The 22,642-nt window shown below is 41.2% G+C and overlaps 1 protein-coding gene across 5 annotated transcripts in view; it reads left to right on the top strand.

Annotated features, from left to right (window-relative positions):
- Window positions 1-22,642, top strand: part of PTPRZ1 (protein tyrosine phosphatase receptor type Z1) — a 218,178-nt gene that overhangs the window by 42,866 nt on the left and 152,670 nt on the right. For all 5 annotated transcript variants that reach the window (XM_088457662.1, XM_088457661.1, XM_088457660.1 and 2 more), the window contains exon 2: window positions 16,527-16,589. In XM_088457662.1, coding sequence (XP_088313788.1) covers window positions 16,527-16,589 — 63 coding nt within the window. The remainder of the gene's footprint in view (window positions 1-16,526; window positions 16,590-22,642) is intronic.

Here is a 22,642-nt window from a genome sequence, read left to right as displayed (position 1 = left end):
CAATCCAGATCCAAAACACGAAGAAAAATCCAGATCCAAAACCAAAACACAAAACACGAAAAGTGGCCGGTGCACACCCCTAATATATATATATATATATATATATATATATATATATATATATATTATATATATATATATATATATATATATATACAAAAAAAGGAAACCAGCACATTCAAGATAGTCCAAAATAGAAAAATTTATATCCACATAAAGTGCATGAATAAATTTTCAGTGCATCCAATTAACAGTGCATATTCCAGAGAAGGCATATAATGACCGGGTCTAAATGACCTGCATCAAACCAGAGAGTACTTATCCATGGTAGCATAGACCCGGATCCATCTGAACCAGTAACGCTCGACAGCAGCCGTTTCGGTGATGTCCAAACACCTTAATCATGAGCATACTGTGTAATGCCCCCACACCAAATTATATACCCATATGTACCAATCACACAATAAGACTCACCTGCTCAAACACCTGTCGCGTGTCACACATGCAAACAGCAGTGTGTGTGAGTCAGGGTGACCCGCAACGTGCCGATGTTCCACTCCAGAGTCCAGACACTAATTATCAGCATGCTGATTATCCGCACATTGCCAGGCCCCCCAATGAGCCCGGACCGGGTACATTAGTACCGGCAGTACCCCCATGATGGAGGCCCTGCATGCAGTGTCCGTGATTGAATAAACACAGATTCACTTTATGCCACTATTCAGTGTCTGTGTTGTGATATATTGTTCACTTTAATCCAGAAAATACTGTAGTAGGATTATTCGTATAGGCGACTAGCCTTATTATCTGAGAAAGATATGATTATAAATACATCCCCTCAATGGACAGACACTGAATAGTGGCATAAAGTGTATCTGTGTTTATTCAATCACGGAAACTGCATGTTGATACATTGTTTCTGTGTATGCAATTCTTAACTACAAGATTTGTGAGATCTGTTTTGACATTTATTCACGAGTTGCAACAGAGGTAATAAAAAGAGTATCAAGAGTCTGGCCATCTGAGCTTTTTTCTGCTAGCCTCAACTGACTAGCAGGGTGCCTAGAATGGCACCCTGCAGCCTGAATCTGTGCAGCAGTGCCACCTGGAGCATCTTTAGGACGCTTCAGACGGTCACACTGCTGCCCATACAGCTCCCCGGAGCATCCTCAGTTTGCTCCGGGCATTGCTGTAATTACCGGCGATTGTGGCTCTGCCCCTGTGTAACATCAAAATGGCCCTCGGTAGAAAAAAGGTTCCCCACCCCTATTCTAGAAGGTGCTAGTTAATTGTTAAGTAGAAGCTGATTGGTTGCTATGGGCAACACCTGCACTTCTAAAAACTCTCACTTTAATAAATATACCCCTAAGTGTTCTGAGCAGTGCCATACTATAGTCTCTTGGGGCCCTGATGCAGCACATTGGTAAGGAATCCTTATAAAAAATTCTAGGCTGGTATGTATAAACCAATAAACACAAAATGAATGTATTTTTTTATTAGGAAAACCCATAAAAAACCCATTTATATAGAAAATACAAACAAGTTGCACAAAACATAATTTTAGTGACATACAGTCCATCCTGCAGCATTTGGAGTCGGCGAGGGAGCAGAGACCAGGATCGCTCTACAAAACAGGGGCAAGACACCCCTGTTTTAAAGACATGTCCAGCCGAGGGTCTGCTTTGTCAGACGCAGACTTCTGGACCCAGCTGACCAGTTCTGACGTCCAGTCTGCGTAAGCTTCGGCTTGCACAAACTGGTAGAGGGCTGAGACCACCTTCGGACGCAGCCCTTGGATCGCAGATGCATGCAGAAGCCGTCTATTTCCTGCAGACGCCTCCTGCTGCATTTGCATTTTAGTTGTACGCGGTTACACTCTTGCTTCCCTGCAATTGTGCAATACCATACAAATCAGAATCTGGCCCTCATTTCTTCCAGGGAGGCAATCTCCTCTCCCCCCTGCATGATGTGGCTGCTGCCGCTGCACAGTACCCGGGCCCGCCCACATTCGCGATGGCCCTGGTCCTCATTCACCTAGTGTCTATGCACCATACTCCGATAGACACCCGCCTTGACTGGGCCGCTCCGAGAAGTGTAGTTTACCATCTTTTTCTTTCAATTTTGTGTCTTATTTCATTGCAGATACAGCAAAACTCCACTCATAATTTACTAGATATGCTGGGCTGTGACTTTAACCGCACAGGGATTGGGGGAAGATTTAATAAAGCTTGGAGAGAGATAAATAGCACCAACCAATCATCTCCTAACTGTCACTGTACAGGCTGTATTTCAAAAATGACAGTTAGGAGCTGATTGGTTGGTACTAGTTATCTCCAATTTTATCTCTCTCCGAGCTTTATTAAATCTCCCCCTTCATCTTAAAAACATACAAAGTTGCGGATGAAGCATTGGCTTTAGTAAAAGCTATGGCTGCTGCATTGTAGCACTTCGTATACAGATTCAGACGGGATGAAGCTGAGATGCAAGTGCTGAAGATCGCGCAGATTCCATACTGAATCCTACCGAGAGGCTTCACTCCCTAACTAAGATGGCAGCTGAACCTAGTACTTCACATGTGCAGGCGGGAATGGGTATGTAATACCGGCACGCCTCCTGTCAAAATACCGACAGCGGCATCCCGATGGTTGGTATTCCAACAGGGGTCAGGTAAGTATACTTACCTTCCCCCCTTCTCCCCCTAACCCTCCCTTCTTGCAGCCTAGCCCTCCCCATTAGTGCCTAAACCTAAATCTCACCCTTTAGTGCCTAACCCCCCCCACTAATGATGCCTAACCCTAACCCCAATTCTAGGGTTAACCTCCCCCCCAAAACCTAACGCTAGCCCCGCTATGCTGCCTAAACCTAACACTCCCCCCCCCCCCCCACAGCTCAGTGGCGGATCCAGGGAAGGGGGCGATTGGAGCGATCGACCCCCCTAGCACAGTTTGTCCGACCATTATCATCTCTCTCCTCTGCATCATTAAGTTCAGAGGAGAGATATGGTAATGGCTGGGCTGTGCTGTGATCGGAGCTCCCGTCTCCCAGTCAGGGGGATGTGTCAGTGACAGGCAGTCACCTGACCCGGGAGCCAGGGAGGAAGCGATCACAGCCGGCTTCTCAAACCCTGTGATCAGCTGTGTGGTCTAAATAGACCACACGTTGATCATTGCTAAAAAAAAAAAAACTTACCTCTGTCCAGGGACCCAAGATCGGGCTCCGGTGATGTCCTCCCTCCAGTCAGCTGGTCTCCTGGCTCCTGCACTGTGACCCTGGTCAGCTGCTGCATTAAACAGCTGACCGTGTCACAGTGCAGGATGAGAGAGCAGCTGACCAAAGCCCGGAGGGAGAACATCACCGTAGCAGCGGAGGTAAGTGAAATTAAAGGGGGGGGAGGTGGGTTTGCCGCAAGGGGGGGTCGCGGGGGGGAGAGGGGGTTGCTGCGAGGGGGGCGGAATTAATCATTAACTCGCCCCCTCTAATACAACAGTCCAGATCCGCCCCTGCCGTGGCTAACAGCTAAGGCACCCCTGACTTACCTCGTTCGGGCTGGCGTCTGTTTTCCGGCATCGTGATTAAGATAGGTATCGGTAATTTGATTCCTATCTTAAGTCCCGCGTCGGGCTTCCGCCTTCGGGATTCAGACCAGCGACATGCTGTCTGCCGGTCTGCTAACTACATCCCATGCAGGTGCCATCTTGTAACTGTGTTTGCGCCTCAGTTGAAGACAAATGAGACTCACGATTTTTCGGGTAACCCCCTACACCCCTGGAAGAGTAGGCACTTCTCCCACATTCTACTGACTTCCTAGTGAAGTAGGCAGAATGGGGAGAATTTTCTCGAGGATCGGCGGTTCCGTGAGTAGGGAGTGGGGCCTAATGACGCATGAGAATCAAAGAGTTAAAATATGCGGGATTCCCAGCATTTTACCGTAAGGGGTCGGGGCATAGTGACGCGGATAGTCTTCGGTAAGTATGCTGTAATTAAGCGTAAAATAAAGTGGTGTTAAAAAGAGCCTGAAGCATGTATAGGTTTGTATTACTGTATATCTAATTGGAACTAAGGGCTTCATTCAGAGATGTACGAATACCCGATGGTTTACGACGTACATCTCCGGTGGGAGGATTGCACATGTGCAGGCCTCCATCTGTGAGTTCGCCCACAGTGTCTCCAAGCTGCAGCCTGATTGACAGACGGGGGTGGGGAGGGGGTGACGCAGCAGCAATGTGAAATGCATTCATCTTTGAATCAGGCTCCATGTACATTAAGTAATCAAAACTTGGACTAAAGTTAGTAAGAGATAAAATCTCAACCAAATAGATAAGGGTCTGATTCTGAGCCGCACGCAATGTTCACGTAGTTGACAGACCCTCCGAAATGACCCCTTCCACCAGGTACAAAATGCTCTGGTCCTGGACTTCCCACCTAATTTATGATTGCCGTCACCTGGGATGAACTAGGTAATTGATGGGACAGGTGTTTCAACATAGCTGGCTGCAATCATAAATGAAGTAGGAAGTCCAGAAGCAGAGAATGTAGTAGCTGGAGGAACGGGTCATGTTGGAGGGTCTGAGTTGAGCGATTTTCTGCAACAGGGCATGCCCAATTTTTTGGGAAAATCTGTACAGCGCATTTTGCAGTCGAGTCATACAATATAAAAAATGTGGCGGAAATGTGATGGTCGGTCCTGTGTGTGATACATAGGAAACCATATGGGGTCCTGGTGTAGATAAGGGAAATAGAATATAAATGTTCAGCTATGGATGAAGGTGTATGTGTGTGAGTATAACATAAGCATAGATATGTATACATAATTATGTGGTAGTAAATTGTGTACATCAAAGGTACGGCATAGAAGTGTGGGTAATAAATGTGGCACGAAAGTAAAAAGTCAAAATATTCAATAAGAATATGTGGCGAGGGAGATAAATATGGCAATATGGAGCATAAGTGATTCTAAATGATAGACACTGCATGGAATTGTATAAAGGTAATATAAATTACTTTGGTAAGTAACAAGACCTTAAGAAAGATTTCCAAATGGATGTAGGGTATAGTCCCAGAGACATTATCAGATTATAAGAAAGTCCTGAAATAGATAAATTCATGAAGGTCCTGATTCTGAGTTGGACGCAATGTCGATGTCTGATGCAGCTGAGCTATATTTATATACTGTGCATGGGTCTAAGCCGCAATGCACGTGTCCATATTTATTATAACATTTAATTCTCAAATTATACTCTCCATAGAAGTGTTCATTCGTGTTGTGATTGAGACGCACGGTCTTAGAAATGTATTAGGCGTTCCTGGGCATTGACTGAGAGCTGACAGAGAGGTGGCTATGCAGCGGACACACACTATATTGTTCTGTGTTTACGGGCGACCAGTGTATCATTACATTAGTCGTCCCATTGGCTACGACATGCTCCTGCATGCGGCCACTGAACGATATATTGTGCGGTTGCGCACTATATTGTTCTGTTTTTACAGGCGACCAAAGTATCGTTACATTAGTGGTCCCATTGGCCACGATCCAGGATTGTCTAATGCACAGGTTCTCAAACTCGGTCCTCAGGACCCCAAACAGTGCATGTTTTCCAGGTCTCCTCATAGAATCACAAGTGAAATAATTAGCTCCACTTGTGCATATTTTAACATGTGTCAGTGAGTAATGAGCATACATGTGCACCTGCTGGGTGACCTGGAAAATGTGAACTGTGTGGGGTCCTGAGGACCGAGTTTGAGAACCACTGGTCTAATGTGTACCTAGCATAAGCAAGAAGTAAAATATAAATCAATGCAATCCAGAGAAAATGATAGTGTAATTTCAGGTTCTTTGGAATTGATAGACATGAAACTGAGAAAATATACAAGTGTCTCATTCAGGCAAGTAAGAGCATGCATACGTCAGTGCAGAAATGCACAACATCCTGTTTCCACTGTATATTTAGGACTTAAGACTTAGCACAAAAAAACCCACAAAGTTTCTACTCAAAATTCTATCTTGAGGGGCTAAAAATCAGATGGCAAATTAACACTTCTATGGAGAGTATAAATTCAGAATTAAATGTTATAATAAATATAATAAAGATATGTGCAGATACAGATATGGAATTCTAGGTGAATTTTCAAAATCAACTGTGGTCCTGTTGTCTGGCACAATTTGCCAAAAGGTATATTTTGCGCAGAAAGATGGCGGTCTTTATATAGGAGCAGAAAGTTGTCCAACACAAGGAGAGGAGTTGGGTAGAGTAAGGGCATACTTTAGAAGAACATAGGCCAAGTGGAGCATTGTATTTCACAGAGCAGTTCAGAAATAAGATTACCTATTTGCAGAGTGATATTATTGAAATTAGATAAAGTGAAGGAGGTGGTGTTCCTTGCTTGCAGAGAGGTGCACATACATTTCCACCTTACAAATGGTTTAGAGCTGGTGTTTATTGTGTATTGTCTTATACCTTTAATGAAACAAATTTTGTGCCTCCACTTGGGTGGAGAACTACATTTCTATAGGCATTTTGAGAAATAAAAAGGTTGTCACATGTAATAAAGACTGTCCCAAAGTCTTTTTAGGGGTCTGTTGACAATTGGTGGCAGTGGAACGGTGGTAACTATCATTATGTATCGCTGCTTATGAAAAGTGGAACTGTACCTACACAGTATGTACTGGGACATTAGGACTACCTACACAGTATGTTTACTACAATATGCAGAAGTAGCAACCCATGATAGTGTCCTACTGCAGAATAGTAATGGGTTTGTCTAATATCTTTCATTAAGTTCAGTAGTAACATTTTCAAAATGATTACACAAATGGACAGCAAAATTCATTATACAATCATAGAGTCACATACAGCAGGTGATATATATAGCAGTGACGTGCGGTGAGGTCAATAGCTGGGGGAGGCACACATGGAGATGGGTCTGAGTGATGGGAGCCTGTCTCACCCCTTACTCACTGTAACTCTCCCCTCACTACACTAAGCCTCAGTGTCCACTGATTCTCCTAGCTGCATCACTGTGTCTTCTCTTGCTGCTGCTGACTGAGTTGCAATCTCTAAAGGCTGCAGTGCACTTCCTGGTCACATGACACATCCAAGGTGTCCATCAGTACTCAAGCCATGCCCCCCAATACTCAGAGGCATGCCTCTATTAACTCTCTTTCTGTGCAGCTTACTGCCCGTGGTGTGGCCCCGTCCCCAGCTTTGCAAGCAGTGTTTGACAATGCAGAAGCGAGGCTGAGCATGTTCTGCCTCATCTCTTATCTCTCTGCAGTCCCAGGGAGCTCCACAAAGCTGGCAAGAGTTAACTATAAAAAATATTACAATAAACAAAGAAGATTTTATAAGTTATAAATATCTTCTTTGTATTATTCTAATAATTTTTATATCAAATCTCAGGAGTATGACAGTGGAGGCTCCGCCTACCCTGACTGCATGTCCTTGATATATATATGCTATAGCTAATTTGTACAGGATGTTGTCAGCATCCAGGTGGTGGTTGCTGGTGCTCAGAATACCATCAGCATCCTGACAGCAGTTGGAATCCCGGCTCCAGAATGCCGACTGCCGGCATCCCAACAGTAAGTATTAGGGTTAGGGGGCGGGTTAGGGGTTAGGGTTAGGCATTAATGGGAGGATTAGGGTTAGGCTGTAGGGGTGAGGATTAAAGTAAGGCTGTTGGGGGAGGGTTAGGGTTAGGCTGCGGGAAAGGTGAGTTAGGGTTAGAGGGAGGTTTAGGACACTTACCTACTTGTGTCGGGATTCTGACTGTCGGGATACAACTGTTGGTATTCTGACCACCGGCATCCTGACCGACAGGATCCCATATCCAACCTAATTGTACATAATTATGCTAAATGCTCATTTTATTTTATGTATCTGTGAATTTATATACTGTCTGTATGTACATTTCTTGTTGCGCGTTTTATCCCCTTGTGCTACAGAATCCTTGTGTCACCTTATAAATAAAAGATAACATAATTATGTACTGCTGATTTGACTATGTGCAGCCCTAAAGGAAACCTTGTCCACTCTCGCCACAGGCCTCCATCTTAAATGAATTGTACACATTTGGATTCTCCCTCCAATATGCAATCCATTTAAAATAACAAAAACACTATCCCAAGGGGTAATTTGCAGTTGTCAGATTCTCTTAATAAAATTCTAGCATGACTCCATATTGCTTTGTTGTTATATACAGAGACAATTGATGCTACATGGGGGTTTCATGTTAGAGAAAGGGGCAGAGTTTACATAGATTCTAAATTTTAAGCCAAGCAAACCATATTGCACTGCAAGGAGTACAGATACATACAGTTGATGCAGTGACATGTGCTACAAATTGCGTTATAATGCCCCTGCCTGCCCTACCTGCTGACAGTACTAAAATGGGTAGGTTCCTAGGAGAATACATTGCTGTCCCTGGAGTCAGATATAACCAGCTAACATTATGGCTTGCTCATATTTGCTTTATCATGCTCAGTTTCCAGTTTGGATAACATACAGTCAGGTGCATAAATATTGGGACATTGACAGAATTTTCATATTTTGGCCTCTATTGACCACCATAATGGCTTTGAAATGAAACAAACAAGATGTGCTTTAACTGCAGACTTTCAGATTTAATTTGAGGGTAATTACATCCAAATCAGGTGAACGTGTAGGAATAACAACGGTTTCTATATGTGCCTCCCACTTTTTAAGAGGCCAAAAGTAATGGGACAAACTAAACAATCCTAAATCTAACTTTCACTTTTTAATACTTTGTTGCAAATCCTTTGCAGGCAATTACAGCCTGAAGTCTGGAACGCATAGACACTACCAGACGCCGGGTTTCATCCCTGGTGATGCTCTGCCAGGCCTCTACTGCAAATGTCTTCAGTTCCTGCTTGTTCTTGGGGCATTTTCCCTTCAGTTTTGTCTTCATCAAGTGAAATGGATGCTCAATCGGATTCAGGTCAGGGGATTGACTTGGCCATTGCATAACATTCCACTTTTTAGCCTTAAAAAACTCTTTGGTTGCTTTTGCAGTATGCTTCAGGTCATTGTCCATCTGCACTGTGAAGCGCTGTCCACAGAGTTCTGAAGCATTTGACTGAATATGAGCATATAATTTTGCCCGAAACACTTCAGAATTCATTTTTCTGCTTTTGTCAGCAGTCACATCACCAATAAATACAAGGGAACCAGTTCCATTGGCAGCCATACATGCCCACGCCATGACACTACCACCACCATGCTTCACTGATGAGGTGGTATGTTTTGGATCATGAGCAGTTCCTTTCCTTCTCCATACTCTTCTCTTCCCATCACTCTGGTACAAGTTGATCTTTGTCTCATCTGTCCATAGGATGTTGTTCCAGAACTGTAATAGCTTTTTTAGATGTCTTCCTGTTTTTGAGGCTCACCAATGGTTTACATCTCGTGGTGAACCCTCTATATTCACTCTTGTGAAGTCTTCTCTTGATTGTTGACTTTGACACATATACACCTACCTCCTGGAGAGTGTTTTTGATTTGGTCAACTGTTGTGAAGGGGTTTTTCTTCACCAAGGAAATAATTCTTCTGTTATCCACCACAGTTGTTTTCCGTGGTCTTCCGGGTCTTTTGGTGTTGCTGAGCTCTCCGGTGCGTTCTTTCTTTTTAAGAATGTTCCAAACAGTTGATTTGGCCACACCTAATGTTTTTGCTATCTCTCTGATGGGTTTGTTTTGATTTTTCAGGCTAATGATGGCTTGCTTCACTGATAGTGACAGCTCTTTGGATCTCATATTGAGAGTCGACAGCAACTGATTCCAAATGCAAATGTCACACCTAGAATCAACTCCAGACCTTTTACCTGCTTAATTGATAATTAAATAATGAGGGAATAGCCCACACCTGTCCCTGAAATAGCTTTTGAGTTGATAGTCCCATTACTTTTGGCCCCTTAAAAAGTGGGAGGCACATATAGAAACCGTTGTAATTCCTACACCGTTCACCTGATTTGGATGTAATTACCCTCAAATTAAATCTGAAAGTCTGCAGTTACAGCACATCTTGTTTGTTTCATTTCAAAGCCATTGTGGTGGTGAATAGAGGCCAAAATCTGAAAATTCTGTCAATGTCCCAATATTTATGCACCTGACTGTATATTCACTGCAGCTAAAACACATTGCAAAATATAAACTTGGGTTGAACCCTTATTCGATATTTACAGATATGTCCTCTTGCATCTTTGCTACGTACCACGCATGGCGCGAGGCGTGCACCCACGAGCGGATAAGCTCACTGCTTTCACACCCATGACTCCATAGGATTGCATGATGTGATCACAGTGCACGCCATAGCGTACCGTAGTGTACGCTGCTGCGGGTAATCGCATGCATGCGCACATTTGTACAGCAATCGTCAAGGATGTAAGGGGACACATTTGTATGTACAATATTTTAAATTTCATTGTTTAGAGATCTTCAAAAACATAGATGAATTAATCAGTGGTAAGTGGTAACTTGCATGTACCAATTATTGTAGCTTGGAAAGGCATGCTTGCTCAGAGTTAGTACAGTGCTAATGTTTTTAGATGTTCAGTAATATATTTTGCTGGCAGAGTTGAGGACGTATTGACGTTGATTTTGAAACCGAAGGGATTAATTATTTCAGGCATGACTATGCAAGATAAAGACTGTGTACACATGTTGCTGATAATGGTTTTTATAAGGTATGCAAAGAAGCACGACAGTGAAGTGCCTGGAAGCAAAGGCAGGTACAGTGCTGTACACTGCGAGAAAGCACAGGATACAAACAGATGTTATTTCAGTGAGGACACAGCACAGTTATTAGAGGATATGACCGTTTCAGCTATAGTAATTAGAGAAATATCATGGTTAGTCATCTGAATAGACTTGTTTCATTATTTATGAGTGGATAGTTCTCAAGTACTTTGTTAGGTGTGATTTCACCCCTTTTGATGACAGTGTACTGTACAGTCATACTGTCCACACCTCAATAACTTTCCTTTTAAATTATAATGTTTAACAATGTAATGAAGCATGATAGGTGTCAGGTTCTTGCGTCCATTGTGAAAGCAAAGTAAATAGACAATTCAGAATCAGTTTAACTAGTAATGTTTATAATATGACTTTGATATTAGAGCAAAAAGTTTTCTTAGCATGGAGTAATGCAGCAAAGTTCTACTAGGATTTTAAATAAACATGTTTTTTCTATACATGAAAACTATTTACTGAATCAAACATATTCATTAGTACATACATGTAGTATCTTGCAGCGATGTATAGAAATGGGGACAATGCAGGGAGGATGATGCACTAGGATATTTTTGCTTCACCTGTTCTCCTCCCAGTTACCATTCATCTTTGTAACTCCTTACTCACCCACATCTGTATTAGCAACATAAGTATCAGAAATATGATAAAAAGAGAAAAGTGGGACAGTACATTAAAGTCAGCTATATAAAACTGGCAAAAAAGAGCCTGTAGCAAAATAAGTATAAATAATACTGCTAATAATCAAAACAGAGCTGTAACAGGGCTTCACGGCGCTGTGCAAGCAATGCCCCCTGGCCGTATGATGTCATGCTGCGTGGACGGAGCTGCCAGTGCTGGTAAGAAAAGCAGCACTGTCGGAGCGTCCTCAGGATGCCCCAGGGTGCTGTACAGGCTGCCCGCTACATGTCTGGAGCGTCCAACAGACCATGCTAGCCAGATGCAGGAAGCCCTATGCTCTGTACGATGGCACCACTCGCACACCCCTAGGTACAGCCCTGAATCAGTTTGCACTTACGGCTCCCTGTGCCAAGGGGCCCATTACAGTGGTTGGAGTGAGCGTGTAGACATGGCCAAAGTACAGTAAGGACATGTGAAATGCGTCCCAGCATGGTAACCAAACTGTTGAAATATAGAGTGCGCTAGTGCACAACCTCCATAGTTTTTCTTTCAGGGAAGTATCTTTCCCTTTACCAAGATGGCCACCATTTGGTCTTCTGCGCGGCATCACTGCCACAGTGGAACACAGAAATGTCAGAAAAACTGCCGTTTATGCCTCTAAAAGCTCCAGAAACTGCACCCACATACAGTTACCAGCTGGTGATCTGTATGCTCCGCTCAAGATCTGCTCCATACAGGACTCTGACCGTATAAAACTGTGGGTACGGCTGTAGAAACATACCACTATACAATAAACCAAAGTCCTGGTTAAGTCCTGAGTTCTTTGGTGCAATCAGTGGATGTGCTGGTGTATACTATTTACTCTGCTTGTTACCCAATGGGGCTGCGGACAGAAATGTGAGAGTTCGGAGGTACCATAAGTGCGCAAGTGCGAGGTAATCACGTCTAATATGCCCAAGTCGCTGGTGCTCGCTGAGAGTGAGGATGGCTGCTTACTAAATTTGATTTGCCAAACCAGTCGATTATGCAAGCTGCAGTCTAATAACAGAATTACAGTTTACTGAAAAATTACGATATATCGTTCCGACCATCGGTCAGTGTGTACACACGATATACTGTATATGTGAACAACGTTGTTTACAGATATATTACATCTGCCATGCTGCACAGCAGATGCACTATATCGTGCACTTATATTGTTTATATTAGAGATGTGCGTTTTTTTTTTCCTGAAATGTGAACACACCCAAACTTAGGGGTTCTGAGTCGAACTTCGAGTCCTGGTTCGGTTCTGTAGCCAGTTCAGAACTCGGATTTAAAAACTTAACTCAGGTTTTGGATTGTGTGTGAACAGGTCCAAATTACATGATTTTAGCTGTTTTATCGATATTTTTATTGATTTTTTAAGCAGTTTTTAAGGAATCCAAAACTGTACCAAAACCGAATCCGAACCAAAATACTTGAGGGTGGTTTTGCCAAAACCAAAACATAATGATGAATTAGAACCAAAACCAAAACACGGGGGTCCATGCACATCTCTTGTTCACATTGTTCGGTGTGCACACACAATCGAATGACCAAACGAAATATATCGGGCGCAGAATCTAATCTATTGAATATAATATCACTAGTGGAAAGGCATATTCAAATGGAGTCTGCAAGGCTGAAATATCTGGTGGATGATTGGCAAGTTTGTATGCACAAGATTGGTAGTTTGGATGGGCGATAAATCGGCCCAGTGAGCACCTCACATATATCTGCTTGGGAAGGTGAAAGCTGTGATTATGTTTTTAGTGTGGACTTTAAAAAAGTAACAGTTTAGAAGACTATGGGGACAGTGGTAAGGGGAACAAAATAGGTTATCAATGGTGAAACCTCTGCTTTATCTGGGGCTAACCTCATCTAGATGAGGGAAGTGGAGATAAAATAAAGATAACGCAGGAGTTTGCTTATACCTGCTTCATAAATAAACCCCACAGTTTTTAACAACTCACATCAACAGTTAAAAAATATGATTAGAAGTTAATAGTAGATGGTCTTATTGCCAGATAAATACAATATAATGATAAAGAAATAAACAGTAGAAAACATACATTATTGATCTGTTTTGTGACAGCAATCATGATAATGTGACAATCATCTTCCCAAACTAATTAATCTAATTAGTATTCAGCTATAATAAAGAATCCCTCAATTAGAGCTACTATTTGCTTGTAGCTCACAAAATAGCTTGAGAGTGAACAATTCTGGTACTGTAGCATGCATGAAAGTCAGGAAAGGCTTAGTGCATCTCCCCGTGTGACAATATGTGATCACATACAATCTATGCTATGCTCTTACCATAAAGGAAACCTGTGACTCTCTGAAGAATTCACTGTGTATAAATCCAATATGGTGTCATAAATGAAGTATTGTATCCAGGGCCATAACTATGGGTGTGTGAGTGCTGCCGTCACGGGGGGCCCTCAGGGTGGTACCATCGTTGCCCCACAGCACCTGCATGTGGCTTGCAGGGTGACTGGCAGGGCACCCTGCAGCCAGTAGTCAAGTAATGCTCTTTGCAGGCACCCTGCAGCCTAAGGAGCTGCCCGGAGCATCGTCATGGGCGTAGCTATAATGGGTGCAGGGTGTGCAGTTCACACATGCCCCTGGGTCCCGGGGGTCTCACAACTGCACACCCTGCACCTATACTTTCTAATACTTACCTCTCCAAGTCTTACGTCAGCTGGAGAGAAGCTGCACATACCACTTATAAAATGGCCGGCGCTGTAATTTTCCCGGCGTTCTGCGGATGCGCAGTAGGGAAATCACCGGGAAAATAGCTGCCATGCCATTTTCCTGGTGTCCTGCACATGTGCAGTAGACTCCGGGCACAGGCTAGTGCCCGGAGTCTACTGAACCTGCCAGTGCGCCACAGCCACTGGAGAGAGAGGATAGGGCCCCGGATGATGAGTGGACATGGGCCCCTTCCTATCTTAATATGCCCTGCTTAGAATGCTTTGGGCTGTGCTCTATTTACTAAAGCCGACATCCCAGCACCTAGGCGTGACATCATAGGTTTAGGAGGCGGGCCGGCACAGGGCTCTGTATCGGCCCTGAATGTATGTGTGATATTATTACACTTCAAGCTTCATAATGATTTGACTTATGACAGCTATAATGACATACCATTTATCATGTTTACTACCAGTTCTCACAGAACAAAATAATTTGCAGGTAAATACTAGTATTGCAGCAGCTCAGCTCATTGCATATGTTATCGTCATCTGGACTCATACTATAATTAGGGGTGAGCGGGTTCGGTTTTACTCGGATTTACTCAGATCTTTAAACGGCATTTTATTGGCTATCGCCTATCATGTGTTTTGGATAGCCAATATAATAAATCCGAATTTGCAGTAAAGTGGCGATAAGAACCGAGTAAATCCGAGTAAAACCGAGCCTGCACATCCCTACTATAGATATATATACTTGATAGCTACAATAAAAAGCACAATTGCCAACCTAATCTAACCAGTGCACCTCAGGGCCTAATACGTTTCCAAGACTGTGATCATTTTATGATCAGCAAAACCAGGTCCTTATTTGATTACATATTTTGTTTTTCAATCAATTTTTATTGGTATTAATACATATTTGATTATTAGCAATGATTCATGTCACATATTTATTAATATTATTTATACATACTTTTCTAGAGGCATTATTTGCCAGTTTCATATACATGACTGTTTAGTGCTTCTTTCAGCTTTTTCAGTAAGAAATAAGTTTATTCTGCAAATAACGTAAAAATATATTTTCTGCTTGCAATAATACATAAGGATAGACAATATGAGAAAACTAATGAAACAAGGGACATCCTGCCACCTCAGCAATTCTACAGCCCTAGGCCTGGGCCTGTGTGACCTTATTTTAAATCCTGTCTGGGAGTATGTCATGTAGTGACAAAACATATAGATGATTATATTGTACTGCTAAAGCATTAAAGAGGTGCTATTAAATAGGACAGACTTTGTATATGCCTTATGTTTTAAGCTGCATACACACACAACGATTGAGTTAATGAACGATTTTAGTAAATGATTTTCTACCTTGAAAAAATGAACTAAAATCGTTTACTAATGTTGTTCATTTACTATGTTCATTTAAATGTAATGAACGATTTTTATGAACTACAAACGATTTTTGCATATTAACTTAATGAAAATCGTTGAGTTGACAAGTCTGACTGAATTACAAACTACAAACTACAAACGTGAACGCGCATGAACAATAATCGTTCATCGTTTGACTCAGAAAGTGAACGATTTTTTCAAACAATTATCGTTAAACGATATCGTTTAACGATAATCGTTCAAAAAATAGGAATTACCAAGAGCTACATTCTATCTGACAATGATTCAACTATTTATTCCATATTGTTTTATGTCATTGTTTTCTTTGTTTCATTTTCAGACTCTTAAACATTTTATGACTGTAAAAACGTGTCTTACTTTTACTGCTATACTTATGAAAACAATCATGGTCAGATCTGTTATCCCTGTGCAAATATTCGTAAGCAAAGGCAGTTACAGTTACATCATAAATGCACATAAGTCGATGTTACACTGCGGAGCTCTGTGTTTGCACAAATATATACATATACATTTGGAGAACTGACTGTGCGCAATAAATGTAAAACCTATAATTTTATTTTGGTGTGTCTCTGGGATCGATTAAAGGATTAATGTTATTTTACAGAATGCATTGCTTTTCATCCTTAGCTTGAGGACAATTTGAAGACTAACATCACTAATTAATTCTGCCGTGCCCAAACATGGGTATTTTAAACCTTGACATCTGATGAAATACAGACATAAACTAAGATATCTATCAGAATAAAAATATTTCTGATAAATCAAACTAATTTCTTAATAAATTAAAATTAAAATTGCCGTTGTAACTGTACTGTAACAGGTTTTTTTGTTTAGAGACAATTGTTCCAGTAGTTTTTAATCACCTATATTTGTATTTTGTGAAAGAATGCATGACAGGTGTACTCTATGTGTTTACTTTATGAACAAGGTTTAAACAATATAGAAGGACAGTATCATTGATGTCCATAAATCACTCTTCTTAGTTTGTATTTGTTTTACTCTTACAGGTTTGATTTCTGGATACAGACAGCAGCGGAAATTAATTCAAGATATAGATTGGTCCTATACAGGTATTTGTACCTTATTTTTTTATTTAAGATGGTAGTATGCTACACTCTATGGGGTCAATCCAATTTGCCGCGAAGGGTGCAAGTTGCCGTTGCCACAATGTTTAAACGCAGGCAATGGCACCGCATCTCCATCCCTGGCGGCCCATTCTCATCCTAAATTCGTCACTTTTGGCTTGCAGTCCTATGGGGCTGCGAGCAGTTTTGTGCCAATTTAGGCTGCTGTAAAATGCGACTGTTGTCGTGCTGACTCGTAGCTTCAATCCATTTTCAAGTAGTTCAATAGACCCATATAATTTGCCAGGAATAGAACCATGATTATTTCCAAATTGTAGAACTTGCAGACTTCTTCTTCCTTTTCTCTTTTCTTCTTCTGTTCTTGTTATTCTGATTTTTATTATTCTTTTTCTGCTCCTTATTCTGCTATTGGTCTTGTTATTCTTCTTCTGCCTATACTTCTTTGACTTTTTTTGCTTCTTTTGTTCTTGGGCTTCTTCTTATGCTTATTCTTCTTTTGCTTCTTCTACTTTTACTTTTCTTCTTGTTATTCTAGTTCTTATTATTCTGTTTAATCTTCTACTTCTTTTTCTTCTGTTCTTGTTATTCTTTCTCTTCTGCTGCTGCTTATTCTTCTCCTTTAGACTCGTTATTCTTATTCTTGTTCTTCTTCTGCTTATTCATCTTCTGCTTCTTTTGTTCTTCTCTTCTCCTCCTCTCCTGTGCTTCTTCTTCTCTTGTTACTCTCTATTATTTGTTTTATTATTCTGCTCCTTATTCTTTTGTTCTTCTTCTTCTTGTTTTTCTTAGACTTTTCTGCTTCTTTTGTTCTTGCACTTGTTGTTGTTGTTGTTCTTCTTCTTCTTCTTGTTCTTGTTCTTCTTCTCATTATTATTATTTATAATATTCTCAATGCAGTCATAATACAGTCTACTTGGATTCCGGCACTTTGAATGCCGGCACCAGAATCCCGACTACCAAAATCCCGAAGGTAAGTAGCGGGGTTAGGGGGAGGGTTAGCATTAGGGTTAGGCACTAGGGGCGGGTTAGGGTTAGGCACTAAGGGGGGAGGGTAAGGTTTAGGGTGCGAGGAGAGGGAGGTTAGGTTTAGACACCAGGGAGGGCTAGAGGTAGGGAGAGGGGGAGGGTTAGGATACCGACCGTCAGGTGTCGGTATCCTAAACGTGTCAGGATTCCGATGTCGGTTTCTGACTGCTGGAATCCCAAACGCTGGCATCCTGTACCCAACCCTAATATTCTGCTTATTCTTCTTGTGCAGCTGCTGCTTCTTCTGCTTTACTTTTTCTTCTGTTCTTCTTTTCTGTTCTTGTTATTCTTCTTCTTCTTCTGCTGCTTATTATACTTTTGCTCTTATTATTCTTATTATTTTTCCTCTGCTTATTCATCTTCTTCGGCTTCTTTTGTTCTTCTTACTATTATTCTTCTTCTTCCTTTTATTTTTATTCTGCTTTTCTTCTCCCTCCATAAGGTGTACACAGCAAAGTACAAGATGTAACATTTATACAGTACAATAAATACAAGGTGCACAAAACATAAATAAAATGCACAACAGTGAAAAGCACAGTGAATAAATACAAATTACAGTAAAACCAAAGACAAATACAGAGGAAGGGGTAGAGCATGCAATGGTGAGTTGCAGGGAAAGGCACAACAGTTCTCAATCCTTTACCTGCCTAGCACATTTCACGTCAACTTCCTGGTCTGTGGAAATACCCCTGCAAAAAGGTGGTTGCACCTATATTTGCTGGTTTGCAGATACTCAGAAAAATGCATATAGTGAAAACAGATAAAGCATAAAAATCCTCTCTCTTTAGACTTACATTATTTATTCAATTTCTATCACTTTTGTGTGAATGAATGTTTTTATTATATCACTTTGTAGAACGGTTCAAAACAATTCCCATTAAAAGTACAGGGATGAGGGTGGCTATCAGGCCTGCCATAGAAATGACAGTAGAATCATTGCGGCAAGCACTGATACCAGAGCTAAAATTCAATATCTTCTTATCTGCAATATGGATTTAATGGAGATGATTCCACTGCACTATACCAATGGTTGCTGATCACTACAAAGACACACATATAAACTCTATGAATATTAGCTCTCATATCAGTTTTAGTGTATTAGTCTCTGATGTCTCACTGTGATAGTCTCTGTATAGTATGGTGGTCTCTGTGATGATCTGTGGTAGGCGAGGTAGAAAAGTACAAGTAGTAATAACCACTTGCCTGGTGTGGTCACATTAGATACAATCACGGCAGGCTGGGTTTTCCCTGACATGATCACATCTGATGCAACCAGTCAGAAACGCCCATGGAGTAGCCGCAATCTCAGAGGCACCTACAGCTCCTCACCCAGTGTATGCTGAGTAAATAGTCTCTGCCAGTGATTATGGTAATGTACCTTGACGCATGCGACATGCGGCTTAGATGCAAGCACAGATTGCGAATATTCGCTGAACTGCGTAAACATTGGAATAGCAAACATCTCTAAATCAGGCCCAGTGTATTCATTTTCACGCTGATACACATGAGTATTTATTATCTGGGTTAAAACCTCAACTTTTTCAAGCTTATTTGCAGATCCATACCTTCAAATGTAGTTTTGCATGCTTTGTATTAGTGATTTACATTGTTCAGTTGATGCCCATATTGTTGATTTCTGTGAGGCCTCTTTTATCCCTTTAGACAAATGTGAAATATGCTTAGGAGTGCTGCCTAGAGTACCCCACTGTACTAAAATGCGATCATTCTACTTGTCGCATTTCAGGCAAAAGTCCCATGAATATCAGCAGTAGCGCCACAGAATATAGGCTAACTAAATAGAATAAATTGTTCCACTAAATATTTGTCTCTTTCCGAAATTGACCATAACATTTTGGACATTGATTTCAGAGAGTTGATTTTATTGAAACTACATGATAGCTGATGATGGATTCTTCAACCAAATTATATATTACAATGTACATCTCTATGTATGTACATCTATTTGTGTATATATATACTTCCCAAAGAGGTCTCACTTTTTAATTTTTAATTTACTCTTTTGGCAATTTCTTTCCTGGTCGAGCAGTGTACAGATACTGGATACTGATAAGCTTTCTGGTACCAAACTGCATGGAATCAAATTAATGGATTTGCAAAGTGCCAATCCTGTAATGTGCTATATGTGAGTCCTTACAGTGTAACACAACAGTATGTTCTCAATGGGGAAGCAGTTTGTATATCGATTGTGGATGCAATATAGGCCCATGGAAATGCTAGTCTGCAGTATATGCATTGGAACGCAAACTTATTGGATGAAAATGCTTGTTACATAACTCCATTCAGACTGGAAGCTGGTAGCCAGGATGTGTACAGCGCTGGATGTAAAAATAAAAACAAATTATGGTCATGATAGGTGTGTTATAAACAGGAGGGTGGGCTACAGTTATTAATTGGTTGGAGAAATCTTTAAGGTTTAGAAAAAAGAATACTATCTTGTGAAAGATCTGTATCTATCTTAGCTTTTTACATTCTGTACTATTACAGTAAACTGAGCAAATTATTACACCATATTATAGTAATGCATATTGTTAATATTACCATATGAATTAACAATGCTGAGCAATAATGGGAATGTATACTTATTGTCTGCACTATTTTAGTTTTAATTTGTTGTATAACAGAAAGTGTGCAAGTTTAAAATAATCAACAAATTTGATTGTTGAAATTCGTTATATATAAAAACAAATAAAATGCCTCTAAAACCCTATTTTTATAGTCTTTTTGACATTTTTGTAAACTTGTGCCAAAATGTCAATTTGGCACAGTTATTCTAGTAATAGTAATGTTTGAGAGCCATATAAGCAAATGAAAAAAAGTCTTAGAATTTTACAGTACATTAGGAAATCTTATTACTTTTCATATTATTAATATGATAATCTACTTTGGACAATTTATTTGTATTCTCATTTGTTTTGTAATACTGTATGCTAAGATAAAAAATTGCACAGAAAAAGAAAATAATTTAGAGTACGAGAAACCAAGGAATGCACAAACAAGAATAATCTTGAACACTTAAAGTACTTATGCCAAGTCTCAGAAGTATAATAACGTAATATAGCTATAAAAGTAGTAAACATTACACGAAACACGATGCAATAATAACAAAGGATAAAGAAAGTATCTTCAAATGGAGGATAAACTCTCTGGAAATAACTTTGCTGTAAGATGAGAATGTCAGCATTCACTATAAAACAACATTATCAGTATATCTCACTTTGAAATTATTCATGCTTACCTGCAGCTAATTTACTGATATTCTATGATACAACTGCTGGATGTGTCCAGACATATCAAAGGACATGTTGACTAAGACAGATATTTACTTAGAGGTACTGTAGGCCAATCAAAAGTCAAACACTTCTCCAGTGACCAATACACTGCCTTAGGATTGGCTGGTCTGTGGCAATCCTAAGGCAGTGTATTGGTCACTGGAGAAGTGTTTGAGTGGTGATTTGCAGGATAACTGTCCAATTTGGATATACAAATACAGTAGGTGGCATAATTATTGAGTTCCAGTCATAAGGCACATGTACAATGCAGATATACCTCTTTTCATTTCCCTAGGGCCTGTAACCTAAGGGGGTCATTCAGACCCGCTCGCGAGCGCAGGATGCTCGCAAGCGGGTCGATGTTGCCCCACTGCGCATGCGCACGACAGAGGGAGCTCCATCGTGCGCATGCGCGAGACCCGGCTAGCGACGGGCTCTCCGTTGCTCCCGGTCTCGCACCAAAGGGGGCGTGCTGTCGATGTTGATTGACAGCACGCCACCTTTGGTGGGCGTGCTGGGGGCGTGGCTGCCAGACGGAGGCGTTCCTACGGGAACGCCTACCGTCTGAAGCCGGCCCCACTGACATCACTAGTGATGTCAGTAGGAGTGATTTTGGCTCTGATAGAGCCAAAATCACTCCAGGGCTTGCGGCAGCGAGACCCTACCGCAGGGTCTCCGTCGCAAGCCCGATGGTCGCGATGGTCTTGACCATCGCGACCATCATCATGGACGCTCGCATAAGCTGTGGGTGGTAACCCACAGCTATGCGAGCGTCCATAAGGCCGCTCCATTTTCATGTAGCAGGGCCCTGATTCCGAGCGAGCGCTCTGGTCAGAGCGTCCGGCTCTGAATCAGGCCCTCAGTCAGAAGACAAAAACATACAAGACGATAGCAGAAATCTTCTTTTACTCAGTTGTCTGATAATAATCCTAATCATTTTGGACTGATTGTTAGGATACAAAAGTGTTGCTTTATATTGCTGGAAAACTACTGTATGTGTACTGTAGTTCAAGGGGATGCTGTAATAAGCAAACTGCCCTCTAGCCTGGTAGCTAGCAGTGACGTGCAGTGAGGTAAATGGCTGGGGAGGCACTGACTAGTATCAGAGCCATATTTACAGATACATATATGAACCTGAGGGTTCATGTGGGCATTATACAAAAGTGCAGCAGTATATAGTGTTGGAAATTTGGTGTGTTTTGATCAGGGATGTGCGGAAAAGGTAGACAGGGGAGGCAGTGCCTCACCTGCCATACACTTTTTTACTCCAGAGTTTTGACTATAAAAATGATTAGAATAATGCAAATAAGATATTTATAATATGTTCTTTCAATTTTTCTTATAATTTTTATAGTCAATACTCTGGAGTATACCGGTGTATGACAGGAAAGGATCTACCTCACCTGGCCGCACATCACTGGTAGCTAGCAGCAATATGTCTTATTAATTAATCTGATGCTACAAGGATACAAGTGTCACATATTATTACCATGACTGATTTCTAATAGTCTGAATTATATACAAAACAACTGTTAAATAATCATCTTGTTTCATATATATTTATGTCAATTATGATATCAGGATCTGACTGTAAAAGTTGGGCCTGGGTGGGGTAGTCGATAGTACATGAGCAGCGGCACATCAATCTCATCATGGTAGGGAGATAGATATGAAATGAGGGGTAAAAGGAGACAGACGCACAAATGGGAGAAAAAAAGGACA

This window comes from Taudactylus pleione, unplaced genomic scaffold, assembly GCF_031769625.1.
Source record: "Taudactylus pleione unplaced genomic scaffold, aTauple2 ptg000041l, whole genome shotgun sequence".
NCBI classification, from domain to species: Eukaryota; Metazoa; Chordata; class Amphibia; order Anura; family Myobatrachidae; genus Taudactylus; species Taudactylus pleione.
The sequence above is the reverse complement of the archived record's forward strand: the minus strand, read 5'-3'. Positions and strand labels throughout refer to the sequence as shown.